Genomic DNA, 20378 nt, shown 5'->3' with positions numbered 1-20378 from the left:
CAGTACTATACAATTGTAGTTTACCTGGCAACTCTCAAAATGAAAACAGACAGACAGACATAAAAATACAAGAATTGTTAGAATTAGAGAACCACAAAGAAAAAACGAAATAGTTTTCTCAAAACGAAGGGGGCCCCAGCGTAAATGTGTTTTTATATTCATCAACAAGCAAGCGTTACTAACACGCTAAACCCACCCTCCCAATACTGATGGTTATGCTGCTAACATTCGTCCCACAGCTTCCTGAAAAAAATCATTTTATATCCTGATATAATTCAGTTAAGGAAGTAACTTTACTATTGTTACTGCTGCTGATGTGCCAGTAATTACCGGCACATCAGGGAAGCCCAAGTTGTTTTTTTCTTTGCTAATGTTCTGGAGATTAAAACCAGGTTTCCTTGTCTGACGTCATCTTTGATAAACAACCCTGTTGACACATCAACAACACACCAAATGAATATTCCTTCTGCCTCAAGAGGATGAGTGTGCATACTGACAGACTCCAGCTAACCCATTGCTCCAGCTAAACCCAGTGATTTAGTTTATCAATAACGTCATGTGGCAGTTGAATAAAAACAATAATGGAAACATCAAGTTATCAGCGAGAACTGCCAGACTTTCCATACAGCAATGATAGTTTACGTGTTTTCAGGGTATTGGCAAAGCAAAAGTCAGTCAGCCAAAAGCACAATTTCACTTTTAATTTGTAGTTCCCAATTCTTAGGTGAAAAAAGTCAATATCTGTCTGTAACAGGGGTGTACTGTTACAGTGTGGGTATCCACTGAGAAACAGAAGGTTTTGTGTTTGAAACACCGCTCAGGTGTCCAGGTTTTATTTATTTAAAGTTGCAGTGTTGGTGGCCACCACTAGGGTACCAGCAATGGTAGCCCTAGGGCCAGAGGATATATACTTAGTAGTATATGAATAGCAGAAAGGAAAAACAAATGTTCAGGCCGTGCACTACTTCCGCTGCCCAGGGAGGTCCCACACCAGGTACCTTCTTCCTAACATAAACTAAATAAACTGTGGTAGGATTAAAAAAGCCCCTAAAATAATCCCTACAGTAAGGTCCTGCCCCTCCAAGCTGAGCAGACAAAGCACCAAACACACAAACAGCACCGCCCCCAAGAATAACAAAGAAACTGGTTTCTCATCTTCTTTTTAAAGGCAGGTGAGCAGAGTTAATTGATTGTCAATTGTTCAATTCCCCTTGGGCACCTCCTGCACATTCATTTTAATTAAGCAAACAGGTAGGTCTAACCTCCCAGCCCTGTCATCTAATTAAACAAATTAAACACATTATTTACAACCTAACTCCAAAACCATATTTTATTTAGAAACCCCAAAGCAAAACATGCTATTTATAGGGGAGGCCTAAGCTCTGCCACACTGTCATACAGTAAGAGAAATAAATCACCATTCAGGTGAAAATGTCCTCCTTTTTATCCCAACGTTTATTTTTATTATTGTTTAATGACAGTTTTGTCAACAAGGAAATATACTAGAGAGTTATGACATGTATATCATTTGTATTAAACAATTTATTGATATTTTAAAATGGACTAGTTGCACTTATGGCACACATATGTATAATATACAAATATATATAATATGAATATTAATATATCTATAATATATATATATATATATATATATATATATATATATATATATATATATATATATATATATATATATATATATATATATATTTTTTTTTTTAGCATTATGGGATTTGAAACTACAGCCTTCAGTTTGCAAGCATGTTGTGTTAATATACTGTCAGTGAAACACAATTACTTGAGAAAACAAGCTGAGAATTCTCAGGATTTATTTATTTATTTATTTAGTTTTACATTTGGGGGATCTATTTTTTTCGTCCAGTAATTCATCATCACCACACTTAGATTTTGATCTTGATCCCTGAAGATGGCAGTGTACGGTTTCTTCTAGAGATTGACGGTTGATGAGATTGATACTGCCTCATGAGAGTACCGTTATTTGTGGTCCCCACTGGACAAAAAATGAACTAAAATTACACTATGTAACACAATTTTTGTTCCTGGGTAGTAAGTGTTATTTCCTAATTGCTTATGCCTCAAAAGTATAGAAAATGGCTATTATTCCCCACAAACTTTGCTTTTGTGACCAGGACAGTGATATTTTGAAATTTACCTATTTCCAATGAGAAAATGGTCTTTTCGTTCACATAAAGTCAGAAAAAAACAACATATGAATCCAAATTAACATGTATTTATACTAAAGTAATACAAAAATGACTACAAAAGATTTAGAAGTGAGTAGTTTCTCGGGATTTACGATTATACTGTAAATCACTTTCACGAATCAGCCCCCAAATGTAGTCTCCCATTATGTTCTCGTTATACTGTCCTTGGTAGCGGCGTTCAAAGTCCAGTATATCCTGGTGGAAGCGCTCGCCTTGCTCCTCCGAGTACGCTCCCATGTTCTCCTTGAATTTATCAAGATGAGCATCAAGGATATGGACTTTGAGGGACATCCTACAGCCCATTGTGCCGTAGTTCTTCACCAGAGTCTCAACCAGCTCCACATAGTTTTCAGCCTTGTGATTGACAAGGAAGCCCCGAACCACTGCGACAAAGCTGTTCCAAGCCGCTTTCTCCTTACTAGTGAGCTTCTTGGGGAATTCATTGCACTCCAGGATCTTCTTTATCTGTGGTCCGACGAAGACACCGGCTTTGACCTTTGCCTCAGACAGCTTAGGGAAGAAGTCTTGAAGGTGCTTGAAGGCTGCCGACTCCTTATCTAGAGCTCTGACAAATTGTTTCATACGGCCCAATTTGATGTGCAGTGGTGGCATCAGCACCTTCCGGGGGTCCACCAGTGGCTCCCACTTGACGTTGTTCCTCCCCACAGAGAACACGGTCCGCTGTGGCCAGTCCCGCCTGTGGTAGTGCGCCTTGGTGTCCCTGCTGTCCCAAAGGCAAAGATAGCAGGGCAACTTGGTAAAATCGCCTTGGAGACCCATCAGGAATGCCACCATTGCAGCCTTTTGATGCCATCTCAGAAAAATGCAGATATGTATCCACTTAGGCAGCTGGAACTAAACTGAACTGGTGGGCTTAAGGCCCCTGTATTTATACTACTATTTATATTACTGGAAAGTTCTAGAAAGTTCTAGAAGTTACTCCAAGTTTACTCAGCACTGAATCTATCTGGAATGTTCTAGAAAATAGGTAAATTTCAAAATATCACTGTCCTGGTCACAAAAGCAAAGTTTGTGGGGAATAATAGCCATTTTCTATACTTTTGAGGCATAAGCAATTAGGAAATAACACTTACTACCCAGGAACCAAAAAAAAAAAAAAAAAAAAATTGTTACACGGTGTTATCAGGTAATTTTTCCCCCTTACCACTGATCATACAATATTGCTTACAAAAAGACCCTGAGAATAATTATGCCATTGTCATCATTCAGGTTAAGCAACGTCTTGTAATTTTCCAAAACATCAATATTTTTTAACAATACTTTCAAGTATTGTCACGTCTGTTGATTCATAGAATAAAATGTTTTTTTATACATGTATCTCTAAGCAGAATACATAATAAAAAAAATACTTTACATTGAAAAAAAGCTAAAAGTTAGTATGGTTTCTGAAGTACTTTATAATATTTCCCAGAGTGTTCTTAAAAAAAGGACGCTACTGTAAAAAATTTATTTTTTGTAAGAGTCAAATACAGCCAAAAAATGCCTGGTCCAGGGGGAGCAGCCCACTGAAAAGTGCTTGGTCCTGAAAGGGTTAAATAAGCATGTACCACTTCATCACAGCTGCAAAACACTCATTAGAAAGTGAACAATGTACGTCCTCACACTCGCGAAACACCCATCAGATGGTTGCACATGTACCCGAATCTGACAGTGTACCACTTTTTGACATTACAAGGTCATATTTCTTTACACGTACCACTTTCTGACACTACACCGGGGCGTTCACGTGGCAGAATACAGCAATTACAAAAACTGATATATGATATATACACACTACCATTCAAAAGTTTGGGGTCACTTAGAAATGTCCTTGTTTTCCATGAAAACATACATGAAATGAGTTTGAATAGGAAATATAGCAAAATGAATAGAAAATATAGTCACTGACAAGGTTAGAAATAATGACTTTTAATTGAAATAATAATTGTGTCCTTCAAACTTTGCTTTCGTCAAAGAATCCTCCATTTGCAGCAATTACAGCCTTGCAGACCTTTGGCATTCTAGTTGTCAATTTGTTGAGGTAATCTGAAAAGATTTCACCCCATGCTTCCTGAAGCACCTCCCACAAGTTGGATTGGCTTGATGGGCATTTCTTACGTACCATACAGTCAAGCTGCTCCCACAACAGCTCAATAGGGTTGCGATCCAGTGACTGTGCTGGCCACTCCATTATAGACAGAATACCAGCTGACTGCTTCTTCCCTAAATAGTTCTTGCATAGTTTAGAGCAGTGCTTTGGGTCATTGTCCTGTTGTAGGAGGAAATTGGCTCCAATCAAGCGCCGGCCACAAGGTATGGCATGGTGTTGCAAAATGGAGTGATACCCTTCCTTCTTCAAGGTCCCTTTTACCCTGTACAAATCTCCCACTTTGCCACCACCAAAGCACCCCCAGACCATCACATTGCCTCCACCATACTTGACAGATAGCGTCAAGCATTCCTCCAGCATCTTTTCATTTGGTATGCGTCTCACGAATGTTCTTCTTTGTGATCCGAACACCTCAAACTTAGATTCGTCTGTCCATAACACTTTTTTCCAATCTTCCTCTGTCCAATGTCTGTGTTCTTTTGCCCATCTAAATCTTTTCTTTTTATTGGCCAGTCTGAGATATGACTTTTTCTTTGCAACTCTGTCTAGAAGGCCAGCATTCCGGAGTCGCCTCTTCATTGTTGTCGTTGAGACTGGTGTTTTGCGGGTACTATTTAATGAATCTGCCAACTGACCTGTGAGTCGTCTGTTTCTCAAACTTGACACTCTAATGTATTTGTCCTCTTGCTCAGTTGTGCACTGGGGCCTCCCACTTCTCTTTCTGTTCTGGTTAGAGCCAGTTTGTGCTGTTCTGTGAAGGGAGTAGTACACAGCATTGTACAAGATCTTCAGTTTCTTAACAATTTCTTGCATGGAAGAGCCTTCATTTCTCAGAACAGGAATAGACTGACGAATTTCAGAAGAAAGTTCTTTGTTTCCGGTCATTTTGAGCCTGTAATCGAACTCACAATTGCTGATGCTCCAGATACTCAACTAGTGTAAAAAAGGCCAGTTTTATTGCTTCTTTAATCAACACAACAGTTTTCAGCTGTGCTAACATAATTGCAAAAGAGTTTTCTAATGATCAATTAGCCTTTTAAAATGATAAACTTGGATTAACAAACACAACGTGCCATTGGAACACAGGACAGATGGTTGCTGATAATGGGCCTCTGTACGTCTATGTAGATATTCCATTAGAAATCAAACGTTTCTTTCGAACACAAGAAAATTTCTAAGTGACCACAAACTTTTGAACTAAGGTAGTGTGTGTGTGTGTGTGTGTGTGTGTGTGTGTGTATATATATATATATATATATATATATATATACACACACACACACACACACACATACATACATATACACACACATACTATATATACATGTGTGTGTGTGTGTTGTATGTATATATATATATATATATATATATATATATATATATATATATATATGATCTATATATATATATATAATAATGACGGCCGCGCTTATAGTGGCTTTGAAAATATATATTGTGACATTTGCTATCATGCTATTATTATTATGTAATAAGCATCACTGAAGGTATGGGGTATGGGTTGTGGGTTTAGATTTATTTTCCCTTTAACTGCATTTGAAAGTGGACACTCATTCCATTGTTGTTGATTCTGTAAATTCAATTTTCCGTCTACACCAAGACAGAGGGAGTCCAAACAATCGTAAGCAGCAACTCTGGTCACTGTGGAAGAACAAACTATTGAAATTGACCATTTTTAACATTCTACAGGCAGCATAGCCATTTGTGGCATATTTTATTGGTACAGAGGCACTTGGAAATTCCCATGTTGCCAGCAAATATGTGTGCAGTTCTTCAGTCCACCTGATTTTGTCTTTGAACACCAAATGTTAACATACTTGTTGAGTCAATACTGAACACTATTTAATACGCAAGGTTTATCATGAAGCTGATTGCTCAGACATTTTGCATAGTTTCCAGGGGAAGGGGCGTGCGATGGCTTTTGGCTACACTTAAGGTGATACAATGAAACTGTCTGTCTTCCAGGATCTAACAGACATCAACCACTTCATATGCATATGAACGGCACTGCACTACTTAATCAACGTGCAATGAGGCATGTATTATTATCTTATGATGTTACTCACTGTTTTGAAGCTGGTTGATCCTTTGTGAACTAGAAACTTTATACTGTATCAATATTTGAAAACAAATCAATCAGCCCTCCAAGCTTTTACAGTGACATATTTGAAGCAGATAATTATGCTTTTGGGGTTTCCACAGCTAAGGTGCCAAAAAAAGGGGGAGAAAATTATTCAGGGAAGTAAGGGCATTTCCAGTAATTAGAAACCAATTATTAATTCTTACGGATGTTACTGAAAATGTATTGGTCTTCCGTATTACCTCCCTGTAAAAAGCATTGAGGGAAGCCTACCTGTATATCAGTGTGGCAGTCATTAGTATTTGATCGCGTCACACAATCTTTCTTTCCTAACGTTATTTGCTTAACAATAAAGCGCAAATCAGACATGAATTGAAAGATAACCCGGAAACCGGTCATAAAGGTATGACATGGTTTATTTAGATTTTCAGAAAGCTTTTGACAAAGTCCTGCACAAAAGATTAATTCTCAAACTGAACGCAGTTGGGATTCAAGGAAACACATGTACATGGATTAGGGAGTGGTTAACATTTAGAAAACAGAAAGTACTGATTAGAGGAAAAACCTCAGAATGGGGTGTGGTAACCAGTGGTGTACCACAGGGATCAGTATTAGGTCCTCTGCTATTCCTAATCTACATTAATGATTTAGATTCTGGTATAGTAAGCAAACTTGTTAAATTTTCAGACGACACAAAAGTAGGAGGAGTGGCAAACACTGTTGCAGCAGCAAAGGTCATTCAAAATGATCTAGACAAGATTCAGAACTGGGCAGACACATGGCAAATGACATTTAATAGAGACAAGTGTAAGGTACTGCACGCAGGAAATAAAAATGTACATTATAAATATCATATGGGAGATACTGAAATTGGAGAAGGAATCTATGAAAAAAACCTAGGAGTTTTTGTTGACTCAGAAATGTCTTTATCTAGACAATGTGGGGAAGCTATAAAAAAGGCTAACAAGATGCTCGGATACATTGTGAAAAGTGTTGAATTTAAATCAAGGGAAGTAATGTTAAAACTGTACAATGCATTAGTAAGACCTCATCTTGAATATTGTGTGCAGTTCTGGTCACCTCGCTGTAAAAAAGATATTGCTGCTCTAGAAAGAGTGCAAAGAAGAGCGACCAGAATTATTCCGGGCTTAAAAGGCATGTCATATGCAGACAGGCTAAAAGAATTGAATCTGTTCAGTCTTGAACAAAGAAGACTACGTGGCGACCTAATTCAAGCATTCAAAATTCTAAAAGGTATTGACAGTGTCGACCCAAGGGACTTTTTCAGCCTGAAAAAAGAAACAAGGACCAGGGGTCACAAATGGAGATTAGACAAAGGGGCATTCAGAACAGAAAATAGGAGGCACTTTTTTACACAGAGAATTGTGAGGGTCTGGAATCAACTCCCCAGTAATGTTGTTGAAGCTGAGACCCTGGGATCCTTCAAGAAGCTGCTTGATGAGATTCTGGGATCAATAAGCTACTAACAACCAAACGAGCAAGATGGGCCGAATGGCCTCCTCTCGTTTGTAAACTTTCTTATGTTCTAATTAGAAAACAGAATTTGTCCATTACACTTGGCATATGGCCAAAGTATGAGTTCAAGAATACTGTTCATTCTTTTCAAGTGAAGATAAAAGTCATGTCTAGTTAACCCTTTTTTTCTCCACTGTCCTTGTGAGCACAGCTGATGGGACTACAAAGAGGACCACAAAAACATGATGCAAATATTGATTTAACATGTAGAATACTGAAACCGCCCGCCTATCAGTGCCACAGAGGAGTTTGTGCTAATGAGGAGCACATCGCGAGCCAACTCTACCTACTCGTTTTCAGTGCCAGGTGACTAATAACTATAATTTCTCCTTGTATCATACTTTGTTTTGTTTTGCATTGTGAAGGATTGTAACAGCATATTAGCCAGATATTAGCCTTATTGCTTTATAAGAAAAATGTTCAAATGTAAACATATATGGTTTGATAGAACCCTTTCTCCCTGTTAAGCCCGCCTACCCTACCCTCTGATTGGCGGGTAGGTTTGTTATAAATCGCACTCCCCATTCTTCAATTCTGTAGTTCAGGTGGATACACTGGAAAAAATCTGAGCAGCTGCCCGGCAAGTACCAAAACATGATCAACCAGAGGTACCCTGTGCACGTGAGGTTCATCGGAGTCATGCAAAACAAAAATAAAAAAGTAAGATACAAATGTGTGTGTGTGTGTGTGTGTGCGTGTGTGCGTGTTTAATTTGTAAATGTATTTAGTAGATTTAAAAAATATATTTATATTAAATTATATATTAATATTGTGACACGTATCTATTACTTGTTTATTTATATTTTACAGATGTAATACCTTTTTCTATTCCAATACTACGACTACTACTGGACGGTCCCATTTAATGGGTTATAAATAGGACTACTACCTCCACTACTACAACTAATAATAATAATAATAATAATAATAATAATAATAATAATAATAATAATAATAATAATAATAATTATCATTTTTAGTAATATTTGTATTATTAGTATTCATAATACAATCTAGACACGGGGAATTACATTGTTGTTGTTTTTTCTTCGTTTCTTTTCTAAACATGTAGTTTACTTATTTCAGAGATTTATGACGTCGGTCCTGTGGTCAGATCAAAATGACATTATTGTCTACAGAAAGTTTGAAGATTTCAGAAAACTGCACGTGAGTAAGATCACACCCAACATTCCATTTGGTTTAACACCGAAAGGAATTAAACTGGCACGATTGATAAAGTCACCAGATTTTTAAATCTTTAAACTTGGACAGTATGGAAATATATTGACTAACTTCCAGCGTCAAAGCTCGGGTTTTTATGTTCACGTAATATTATATTGAAAGTGAAAGCAGAGAGTCTTGATGATATCCAAAGTGGGATCTTTTACTTAAAAAATAAGGTTTTTGTGAATAAATAATCTTATTGTCTTTGTAATGTCATTTCTGCACAACAGGTAGTCATTACATTACACAATAGCAATTCAATAATATCAAATTCTGAGATTCTATTTTATTGCTGATTACTGCTGCAAATACAGTCCATTTACTGCCTAAGAAACTGCATCTTCTGTCTTTGATTTCCACTTTTCATCTCTATCTGTCCTCCAGTGTCCAATCTGCAAACCAGACCCTTCCTGCATCAAAACATTACATACCTCAATATTTCCATTAAAAGGTTACTTCATATGATCTATTTATTTCAAAATATTGAATTTCTAACCATTTAATATGACATGGTATTTGTTCTGTATATGTTTTCTGTTGCAGATTATGAAGGTCAAATGAAACAAGGATGTGGGCTTTTTTTGTAATTGTTTTAAAGAGGGGTTTTCAATTTTTTTTTTGAAACTGTACCCCTTCTGTCGGGAGGTTTCAGCTAAAGTACCCTTTACAAGTTGCACTTACTGAAAAGTACCACAGTTGCAATAAAAGGCAGAATAATCTGGTTAAACATTTCTTTTTTTCCCTGTTTTATTTAATATATAATTTTACACAACGGTCTGGGACTGACAAACTGCTGAGACAGAAAACCAAACATTACGCTTCATTCTTCATTTAATTACATACCTTTGGTGCAAAGATTTAAAAGGCAATATTTAGGAATCTTTGGAAACACTTTCTATTGGGCAAAGTCATTATAAGTAATACAAAATAATTTACTTCCCACCTCAGCATAATTGCGTGCCATTTCAAATGTTTACAAACATTAACCTCAAGGTAAAACTATAATTACGAACAATAATGCACTTCTTTTTTAATTAAAGCCAGCATAAAAAAATATCCAGATGTACTCTGTATAACTTTATACATTTATACTTCTAAACACAAAGATTAATTAAGAATATATCGTGGTTTATAGAATATATAATACCGTTAAAAAAAACTAAGATCATTATTTTCTCTTCCTTTAATTTTTATTTGTGCGTTTGTGAGTCATTCTGTGTCCCTCTATGACCCCTAGTACCCCCGGTTGAAAACCCCTGTTTTAAACTATTTGTATCATACGGTGCTCAACTATCTATGTAAATATATATTTTTAAAGAAATTAAATTGGCACCAGGACACCTGAAACTATTGTATTTAATTATTGCTAAAAACAACACAGCATTTATACAAAAATGTTCTGAATCTTGTCAAATATTTTTACAATATGAATTTAACAAAAACATGGAAAAATGGTAGTTCATAAATGAAGTTGTATTATTCATGAACATACTGTAGCGTGCACGGGGAAAGGCAGCAGCAGGGCTGGTAGGTGATGTAATCACATACAAAGACATAAGCCTGATATACGCTCCTTGCAAAGGAGCCGGCTCTTTCATACAGCGGCATGGGCGCTATGCTTGAGTGGGAGAGGTCCCGGGTTAGCCTCCGTCCTCGCCCTGCGTGATGTGCCTGCCTGCGTTAACCAAGATCGCCACATTGGTGTGAGTAGTGGGATGCAGGTACCCTTGCACGCAGTCGTCGGACTGTAGCCTGGTGAGCGAGTCTGAGGCAGATTTGAGGCTGGCAGGGGAGAGTGTAGCGTGCACGGGGGAAGGCAGCAGCAGAGCTGGTAGGTGATGTAATCACATGCAAAGATATAAGCCTGATATACGCTCCTTGCAAAGGAGCCGGCTCTTTTGTACAGTGGTATCGCCGTTATGATTTAGTGCGAGGTTCGCGCCCGCCTTCCGCCTGTGTGTGTATTGTGCTTGATTTAGAAGAAGCGTGTTTGCAGCTGGAAAATGCGTTAACCATTGTATAAAGCAATTACAGTGTAGAATAAAACGAAAGGTATTAATCCCGTAATGTAGCTAAACTGCGGGAAACCAAAAAAACGGTATACCGACCCATCCCTACACTGGACCAGTGATCCAAAAATGGGACTGTCCCGTCCAAAACAGGACGTCTGACCACCTTAACCGCTGAATATATATGTCACTTCCTTTTATAAAATCAATAGAAGCAGCTTCAGAAGCAGTTTCTCGTGGAGCGTGCATTCGGCAGGAAGTCGGAGGGAGTTCTTCCAAAATTTGAAGGTAAATTGAATGTTGAGGTGAGGAATGAATGGCAATTTTTAATCAATAGTATACTATAAACATTATTTAATGGATAATTCAAAGCTTAAAATTAAAAGGATACATCTTAAAGGATAATGTCAGTTAAATAATATTCTGTCTCTATACAGATGCTGGCTACACACAACCCTTGCATTTTTCCTCTTTTTTCAAAATACTTTAAGAGCCGTAATACGGCCATTGGTGCTCATACACCAGTGTATGCACATTAGCCGTCAACCATGTTTCGTAATAATAATAATAATAATAATAATAATAATAATAATAATAATAATAATAACAAATACAGAAAACTATACGACTGGAATTGCACAATATAAAAATGTGGTTTGTACATCTCTTGTATTTATTATTACTATCTTAAGGTATGTTTAATCAACAGAATTTGATGTACTTTTTAGATGTTCCTCATAAAAGGCTGTGGAAGAAGGCCCATAGTAAAGCGATGCTCAGGCTGAAATTGCTGGATAAGTACTTTGCAGCATTGATGGAACTGGACCCTAAGATCTCCCAGTGCAATGATGTCATCCAGTTCTTTATACCGCAGAATCACGACTTGGAGCCTTTGTTTCCTAAAAACAGGTAGAGTACACTAGTATTGCCACTAAATTTTATTGTAACTGCAATTTAGTAGCACCATTATAACATATGGAAAATAGTTTGTAACCCCTATATATGCAAAGCTTGTTTTGCCAAAGTAAAATTGCAAAAACTAATTAGAAATTAGAAAAAAATCTGATCAGAAATATGTTTTTGGCTCTTTTTGAGAATTAAGGAACTGACTTTGAGATAACTATAGAATTTTTATTTGTATAGTTTTCCCCATTATGCACAACTGGGTGACTAGGCCAACCAAGCTTTTGGCAATATCCCAAAAGTTAGCAATCAAATAACACTGCCTTTCCTTTCTGTAGCCACAATTAACCTCCTGCAGTATAATGCAGTGTTAGGAAGCAGAAGATGTTAAACCTGTTCACAATTTTGGACCTTGGAATATTTTACATTACGACACAGTTCTACCAATGGTTAATGGTGTTTTCTGCTTTTTGGTACATAGTACCTCCGTCATTTTGTCCAATGTTGTAATGTTTTACTAAAACACTTCGCTATAACAAATACATGAAATTAAATCTAGCTGCTAATATATATATATATATATATATATATATATATATATATATATATATATATATATATATATATATATATATGTATTTCAGATTATTATCTCTAAAATAAAGTATTTTTATAAATATATAGCATTGTCATCATGCCATCTGAAAACACCCAGGAGGTTGCAGAAGACATGACCAAAGATACAAAACGTCACAGTGCAGGGAACATCACAGAGCAATTCACCGCAGAAACGTACAGGTGTGTGGCCTCCTATGAGACCAAGGACACCAAGAACAGACCCTTTAAAGTCAACATTGAGGAAACTGTGGATGTTCTCATCAAAGACCCAGCAGGTAGATATTTAATATACGATTAGCACAGACTGTTGAGCCAGACTGTATTGAACTTACGACCTCGTGGGAAGTGATGATTATGTAGTCGAGCTGAAGCACATAAAAAAAAAAAAAAAATCCTGAAATGGCTATGCAGCGAGATTCTTTTCAATATATTCTGAAAGCTATAGAAAGATCTATTTTGCTAGATAACAATCCTTCTTTCCTGGTAATTAAAAAAATAATACAAGTAAGTCCATATCCAATTTAGACATGTTCTGTTCTGATTGATTTACGGTTTTTGCCGGTGTCATTTAACATCAACATTTTTAATGGCATCTTCTGATTCATAGAAACTTGTCGTAAAGAGCAATACATCACTGCAGCGTAAAAAAAAAAAAAAAAAAAAAAATCAGCGTATATAATACAGAATGTTTAAAACAAATGTGCATTTCCTTTAAAGGATGGTGGCTGGTGGAGAATGAGGAAAAGCATATTGCCTGGTTCCCAGCTCCATATCTGGAGAAATGCTGTCACCCAGAGTATGATGATACGACCGACGGCATTCCAGAAGAAGGTGAGTGCTGCCCTTATTTGATTTTGAACCGATTGGTTAAACAAAATAAAATGAACTGCACTGGATCTTGTGGCTGATGCTTCTGTTTTCTGTTGCTGATTTTATTGTGTTCTATATGGTTATAGGAATTCAGTACTATGCAGCCAGAGCTTATGAAGCCAAAGACGTGGACGAACTGTCACTTAACATCAGGGTTGTTGTGGAAGTCCTACAAAAGTCTGACAATGGCTGGTGGTTAATTAGGTAAGAGTTCAATGAATTGTAGAGGTGTATACAAGTATTGTATAAAGGATAAATACCTGCTGTGCTGGGAACTGACCATGTCTTATCTCCCACAGGTACAATGGGAAAGCTGGATACGTGCCTTCCATGTGTCTCCAACCATACAAAAACCCTCACCAGAAATTCCAGATTCAATCTATGACTCTATACCGTACTATAAGTCCCCCAGGAAACCTTCTCGCTGTTAAAAATCTTCATCTCAACAGCTCCCAAACATCACTCGAGCCTTGCCCAGTTGTCAAAGGGAAGCTTCAGCCTTTGGACCGACAGAAGTCAAGGTCTCTGAGCTTCCTTTCGCCCCCTGTGATCACCGTCAACGACATTGATGCAAGTAGCTCGGCAAAGCTTCAAAGCAGGATGGACAGCATCAGCGAGGGGACTGAAGACAGATTCAGTTCCTCTAGAGATTCCTCAGTGTCACCAGAGAGTGATTTTCTCAGCGTGAGTCAAACAGACATGGAAGAGCAGCCCCAGAGAAGCAGGAACATACCTGTAATAACCACACACAGGCACGGTTTGGGTTTAGCGGAACAGTTACCCAGCAGCAACTCCAATCCAAACCTGTTCAAGAGCTCTTCTGTTCCCAAGATGCCTCCACGACCTAATGCCCAGGAAATACTGTCACGATGCACGACACTTACCAAGAGGGCAGCAATGAGAATGCGTCCGGGTTCCAAACCCGCTGTGGCGCAAGGTCGTGAAGAGAGACTTTTCGGGAATTTTATTTAAATATGCAGCACAAACTGTAAGTAAAAGTAGTATAATTGTATCTACTTTATATTTAAACTTGTAAGGTACACAAGACATCCTTCTTGGCTTTAACCCCAAGTAACTTCATTCTTAGCAGTAATATGAGAATGAATGTAATACATTGCATTGTAAGTTGAATTTTTTTTCAACAGGTAATATCAAATATTTTTATTTTTAAAATATAAAATTCTTTATCTGTATAGTGCAAAGTGCCGACACTGAGCGAGTCCTCCTATATTCAAGGCTTCATCACTGATTTAACTATTTTTAGATCAGTGAAGTCCATCTATCAACATGCATCTGGTTTATGACACAGGAGCTAGGCTATTAAGATTTCCCAGCGTCACTCACACTTCCAAAGCAGTAAATTGGCTTGTGCTGTGATTAATGCAAGCACTATTTTCAACATGTGTTGCCACAGTCGGGTGTCCAAACGAATGTCCCTTGGAACAAAATGCTGTTCTTGAGAATGCTCCACTGGGCAATGAAACACAGTACGACATATTGTAAACGTAATCTGTTTGCTAGACCAAAACAGTTCTGCCTGTCTGATTGGTTATGCCTTAACTGTCAAGTGGTTATGGATTAGTTTTGAACATGAGAGAGAGTGACAGAGCGAGACAATGTGAGAAACGCGTACTATTTGTTATTTAGTTTGAAGTGTATACTTACAATTAAAGTGCAGTTAAAAGTTGTGAAACGAAAACCACATGTCCAGCTCATTCATTTCAAAAACACTTTTTTTAAAACTTTGTTTACTTTTATATGAACAATGTATGTCGATATGTATGATATGTGACATTTTATTTATTTATTTAACGCTAATTATTTTTCTAAACGTTACTTAACATGCTAACAATACAGGTTGCGTGCATTTCAAAAACTATGTCTGTAACTATCCTCATGTGAATTTCCTTTTCTACAAAGTTAAGTTCAAATGTTCTTCTGAAAGTGGTCCAAAATGGCTCAGAATGCATTTGAGAACATGTACAACCCCATTGTCATCCATCATTGTCCTCTTCAGCCTTTTTCAATCCAATGCTGGATGAAGCCCCCCCAAAAAAAAATTCTTCCAAGATTCTGTCTGCTGCATCCCTCATCCACGTTGCTTCTGCATGTTTCCTAATTTCATCTTGTCATCTTCCTGGAGGTCTTCTTGGTGGCTTTATATATCTTGGGATCCGGTCTTGTATCTCTCTCTCTCTCTCTCTCTCTCTCTCTCTGTGAAATATTCATAGCAGATTAAGCAGTTAAATTATGTATTTAATTGTGCTTTAATTGTGTACTACAGATGTATCAAGGCTTGCCATAAGGTCTTGTTGTTGGTCTATTTTAAATCCCCCCTCCTCTCTTGGAAATTTGACAAATTGCACCCTGTATTTACACTATGTCCAACACATTTTAGGTGTGTGTGATTTTTTACATGTGTGTGTGCTGTGTAGAAATAAAGATCTGCTGAAAATGACCTGTCTTTAATTTAAATAGTCAATGGAGGATCATCATTATTTAATAGGCCATTATTTATTATCATAAATAATGTCCTATTTTAAAAAAAAAATAATCAAAACGATGCATATAAAACTAATCTCGATCACAAAATCCGGATTACTGTTATCTAGATAACATCAGATCCTTCCTAAAATGGTCACACTTATGAGAGCAAGAGACTCATCTGTGTCTTTACAGTTCCCTTTCAATTCGAAGAGGACCACCAAAACAATACTTTTGTGATTTGCCTGTTTGTCAGGTATTTGCTGAGCATTTTATAACAAAGCTACCAATAGGCCCCTCTGTGGAGTGACATCCTCGACAAACTGTGTTTCGTTAACACCCTCGGTGCCTTGAGGACTCCTCGCCTCGATGCTTGATGCCTGGAGCGCTCCACAGCTCCCTGCAACAGTGTCTTTAGTGGGTTTTAGCACCCTCAACCCCAGTACCCTGGAGCCTCGGTGCTTCGTCACCCTCGATGCCCCAGGGCCTCAATGCCTCGGTGCATCAACACCCTCAGTCCAAGCCATGTCAAATTTTCACCCGTACATGTTCTGCAGGCCAAATCTACCCCCGCAGGACAAACACACCCTGTGTGTCAAGTGCCTGGGCATAGATCACGCCTCTGCTACCTTGGCAGACAAGATGTCCTGCACTATTTGCACCAGGTCCAAGGAGAAAACCTTGTAAAACAGAATGGCATAGTTCACAGGCACCCTTGCCCGGGAGAGCCGTCTTCGGCCTCGGAACCCCTGGCCTTCCCTCTCCGCCAGCCTTCGAGCCTGGCGTACAGTATACCTTGCGCTCAGGCTCCAGCCCTTTCGTCCCACAACCGCTCTAGATCCCCCTAGAGCGGTAGAAAGAGAGTGAGGAATGCGGATCAGGCAAGGGACATTGCATTATGCAGATCTCGGCCTCTACTTAGCCCTTTGCACATTTTAAAAGTGCATGGATGCCATCCTAGCTCCCTTGCGGCTGTGAAGGATCAGGGTGATAAACTACCTGGACAACTGGTTGATATGTTCCCAGTCCCAGGAGGGGGCAGTGACCCACACAGTGATTGTGATGGAGCATCTGTTGAGGCTGGGTCTCACCCTCAACGAAGCGAAAAGCCAATTAATACCGGTGTAGAGTACTGTCTAGTTGGGTCACCAGCTGGATTTCTTATGATGCAAGCCTACCTGTCGGATGACTGAGTAGCTGCCATTCGCAACTTTCTGGCCCTGTTTCAACTAGGGTCCGCAGTGCAATTGGTGTTGTGCCATAAATTACTGTGTCTGATGGCCATAGCTTCATCAGCCATCCAACTGGGGTTGCTTCACATGCGCCCACTTCAAGCGTAGCTCAATGCCTTTCGACTACACCCCAAGCACGACAGACACCGTCGGCTGACAGTGTCTCACCTATGTTGGGAAGCGCTACACTGGTGGAGACAAGCCCCTTGCCTGAGCGAAGGTGTAAGAATGGGAGTGATTTTCAATTGCCAAATGGTGATGAAGGGCGCATCCAACTCCGGTTGAGGGGCAGTCTGAGCAGGCAGAGGAGTCCGCAGATCCTGTTCGGGTTGCTGAACATCCCTGCACATAAGCACGCTAGAGCTGAAAGCGGTTCACCTCTCGCTGCAACATTTCCTCCCGGTGCTCAAAAACAAACATGTCCTTGTCCGCACGGACAATGTGTCAATAGTTGTGTCGGTCCACTAGGCATCGACTCCCCAATACACAAATGGCCCAAAATGCTTTTATATGCTTTCCCTTCCTGGAGAAGGCCAGGAGAGACGAGGCGACAGTTCTCCTGGTGGCCCCAAGCCAGGCAAAAGGCACCCTCTGGCACCCAGAACAGGGCAGACTCCAGCTGTGGGTCTGACCCCTGAAAGGGACCATCTGTGGCTTAGGGCTCTCAGATGCAGTAATTGGTGCGCTGCAGAACGCTATGGCTTCTTCCACAAGAGTGTTGTACTCTTACAAGTGGAACTATTTTCAAAATTGGTGCATGGTCGGAGGCCACGATCCCATTTATTTCCCTATAGTGATTATTTAACAGTTTTTGTAAGATCTGTTAGAGGTGGGTAAATCCCCCTCTACATTGAAAGCGTACCTAGCAGCCATATCTGCATGTCATGTTCCCATTGACTCAGTATCCCCAGGCGCTCATATACTGGCAACCTGTTTTCTAAAGGGTGTTCGGCAGTTACGTCCTCTTTCTATTAGCTATTACCTCCGCTAAGCGGGTCAGTGAGCTACAGGCACTGACCGTGCACAGTTCTTGTATGCGTGTTTGGGACAATGGTAACAGGCTGTCGTTGCGCACGAACCCTGCTTTCCTCCCTTAGGTGATTACAGCTTTTCAACTGAATCAGTCATTGGAACTAGAGGCTTTCCATCCCCCTCCCTTTGCAGAAGAGTCCGATAGGAGATTAAATTCCCTCAGCCCGGTTCTGGCATTGAGATGCTATGTGGGTAGAACGAGAACGCTGCGTCAGTCTGACCAGCTCTTCGTCTGTCATGGTGAAAGGACCCGAGGTCAAGCTCTCTCTAAGCAGCGACTGTCCCATTGGACTGTGGACACGGTTTCGACTGTGTATACTAATGCCGGCCTACCCCCAGCTGTAAGGCTGGCTGCGCACTCTACTAGAGATGTGGTTAAGTCATGGGCCCTCTTTAGAGGTGCCCCGTTGACCGATATTTGAACTGCAGCTAGCTAGACTACCCAGCATACATTTACCAGGTTCTACCAACTTAATGTATAAGATGCCTCTATGCCTTCAATAGGCACCAGGGTCCTTGAGGTTGCATGCTTATACCACCAACACTAGAAGGCTGTAGCGTGATGTCCCTCATATGCTGTCTGCTCATTCTCCCTCGCGACGGCTTTGATATACTTTCCCAAAAGTATTATTTTGGCTGTCACCTTCGAATTGAAAGGGAACGATAGGTTACAGATGTAACCCCAGTTCCCTGAAAGAGATTACTGCCAACCTTACGAGGTCGCATCACTTGCATTCGTGGGTTCAATGCAAAAGAGACTTGAGTCTCCGTGCCGTGACTTTTTATTACCTCAGGAAGCGGGACCGAGGACATCACTCCATGGAGGGGCCTATCGGCAGGTTTGATATCAAACGCTCAGCAAATACCTGACAAAGCAGGCATATCCCAAACACATTGTTTTGGCGGTCATCTTCTTTTTTCAGGGAACCGGGGTTAACATGCGTAACCTATCGTTTTACTGTTGGATGCTTCGAACAGCAGCTAAGGGAAATACAATTAATTTAACAGGATGAGGTTGCTTAAACTCTGGGCTCCTACTTATTTAAATAATATATTTAGTTCTAAAACTCAAGACTCGATGTTATAATCATAATAAGACACTTTAAGGTGTGCGTTGTGGTCAAGTAACCACGTAGCTACTGTATGTGATTAAACCACTCAGCTTTGTCTTGTGCCCAGCAACACATGTAGCACTGTACTTTGAAGCACTCACAAGCATTTTCTCCTAGTTACAGCACACACCTCCTGCTAAAAGGAGTTTAAAACCATGTGCTGTACAGTCAACAGCTTGTTTATTCACTACAGCAGATATGACCTTCACTTGTACACAGCAATATACCAAAACACGTTACCCCTCACATTGTGAAGAAGCCATCAACCAGTCATGTTTTATTACTGCTTTGCGATTTTAGTCAGTTTTACTCGTTGTATGAGTTAACCACGTATGACTGCATATAACTGATAAAACTCTTATTTTTGATATTCCCATAGCTAAACTATAACGTTTCCTTATAGATTTTCCCCCAAACCGGTTTGCAAAAATGATATTCCTAACTAGTATTTCTGCCTTGTTTCTTTTTTTGTTGGCAATTATCTTTTTTTTTCTTTTTTATTTAGTCGTCGCAAATGTTTTTTACCGTGGTTTTCTCCCCAATTTGGAATGCCCAATTATTATTTTTATCCCGGTTCACCACTGCAACCCCCCGGCAACTCAGGGAACAGAGGCTGAAACGCACGTCCTCTGAAATGTGTTCCTGCCAATCTGTCATTTTTCGCACTGTGGATCCACAGCGAAACTACCAGAGCCACAGTTCCGGAGGACAACACAAATCTGAATGGCTCCACGCCCTGGCGCCCTATCAGCCACAGGATCAATTACCCTGCCAACCTAAGCCCTCTCTACTCAGGCAGCACTCTGCCAATTGTGAGCAGCCCCCTAGGAACCCCCGGTCACAGTAGGCAATGACATAACCTGACAAGTCTTTTGATATCCAACAAACCAAAACCAAAACCTTAGGGCAAACAAAAGCTACA

The 20378-nt window shown here is 39.5% G+C and overlaps 1 protein-coding gene across 1 annotated transcript; it reads left to right on the top strand.

Annotated features, from left to right (window-relative positions):
• Positions 1-7997: 7997 nt before the first annotated feature.
• LOC121300480 (SH3 and PX domain-containing protein 2A-like) lies at positions 7998-15679 on the top strand. The gene is made up of 7 exons (XM_041229052.1): positions 7998-8632; positions 11418-11493; positions 11898-12114; positions 12793-13001; positions 13444-13557; positions 13683-13800; positions 13896-15679. Exons 1-7 carry the CDS (start codon positions 8567-8569, stop codon positions 14566-14568), a joined length of 1473 nt encoding a protein of 490 aa, XP_041084986.1. The 5' UTR covers positions 7998-8566; the 3' UTR covers positions 14569-15679.
• Positions 15680-20378: the final 4699 nt, after the last annotated feature.

Source organism: Polyodon spathula, chromosome 26 (genome assembly GCF_017654505.1).
Source record: "Polyodon spathula isolate WHYD16114869_AA chromosome 26, ASM1765450v1, whole genome shotgun sequence".
Classification (NCBI taxonomy): domain Eukaryota; kingdom Metazoa; phylum Chordata; class Actinopteri; order Acipenseriformes; family Polyodontidae; genus Polyodon; species Polyodon spathula.
The sequence above is the reverse complement of the archived record's forward strand: the minus strand, read 5'-3'. Positions and strand labels throughout refer to the sequence as shown.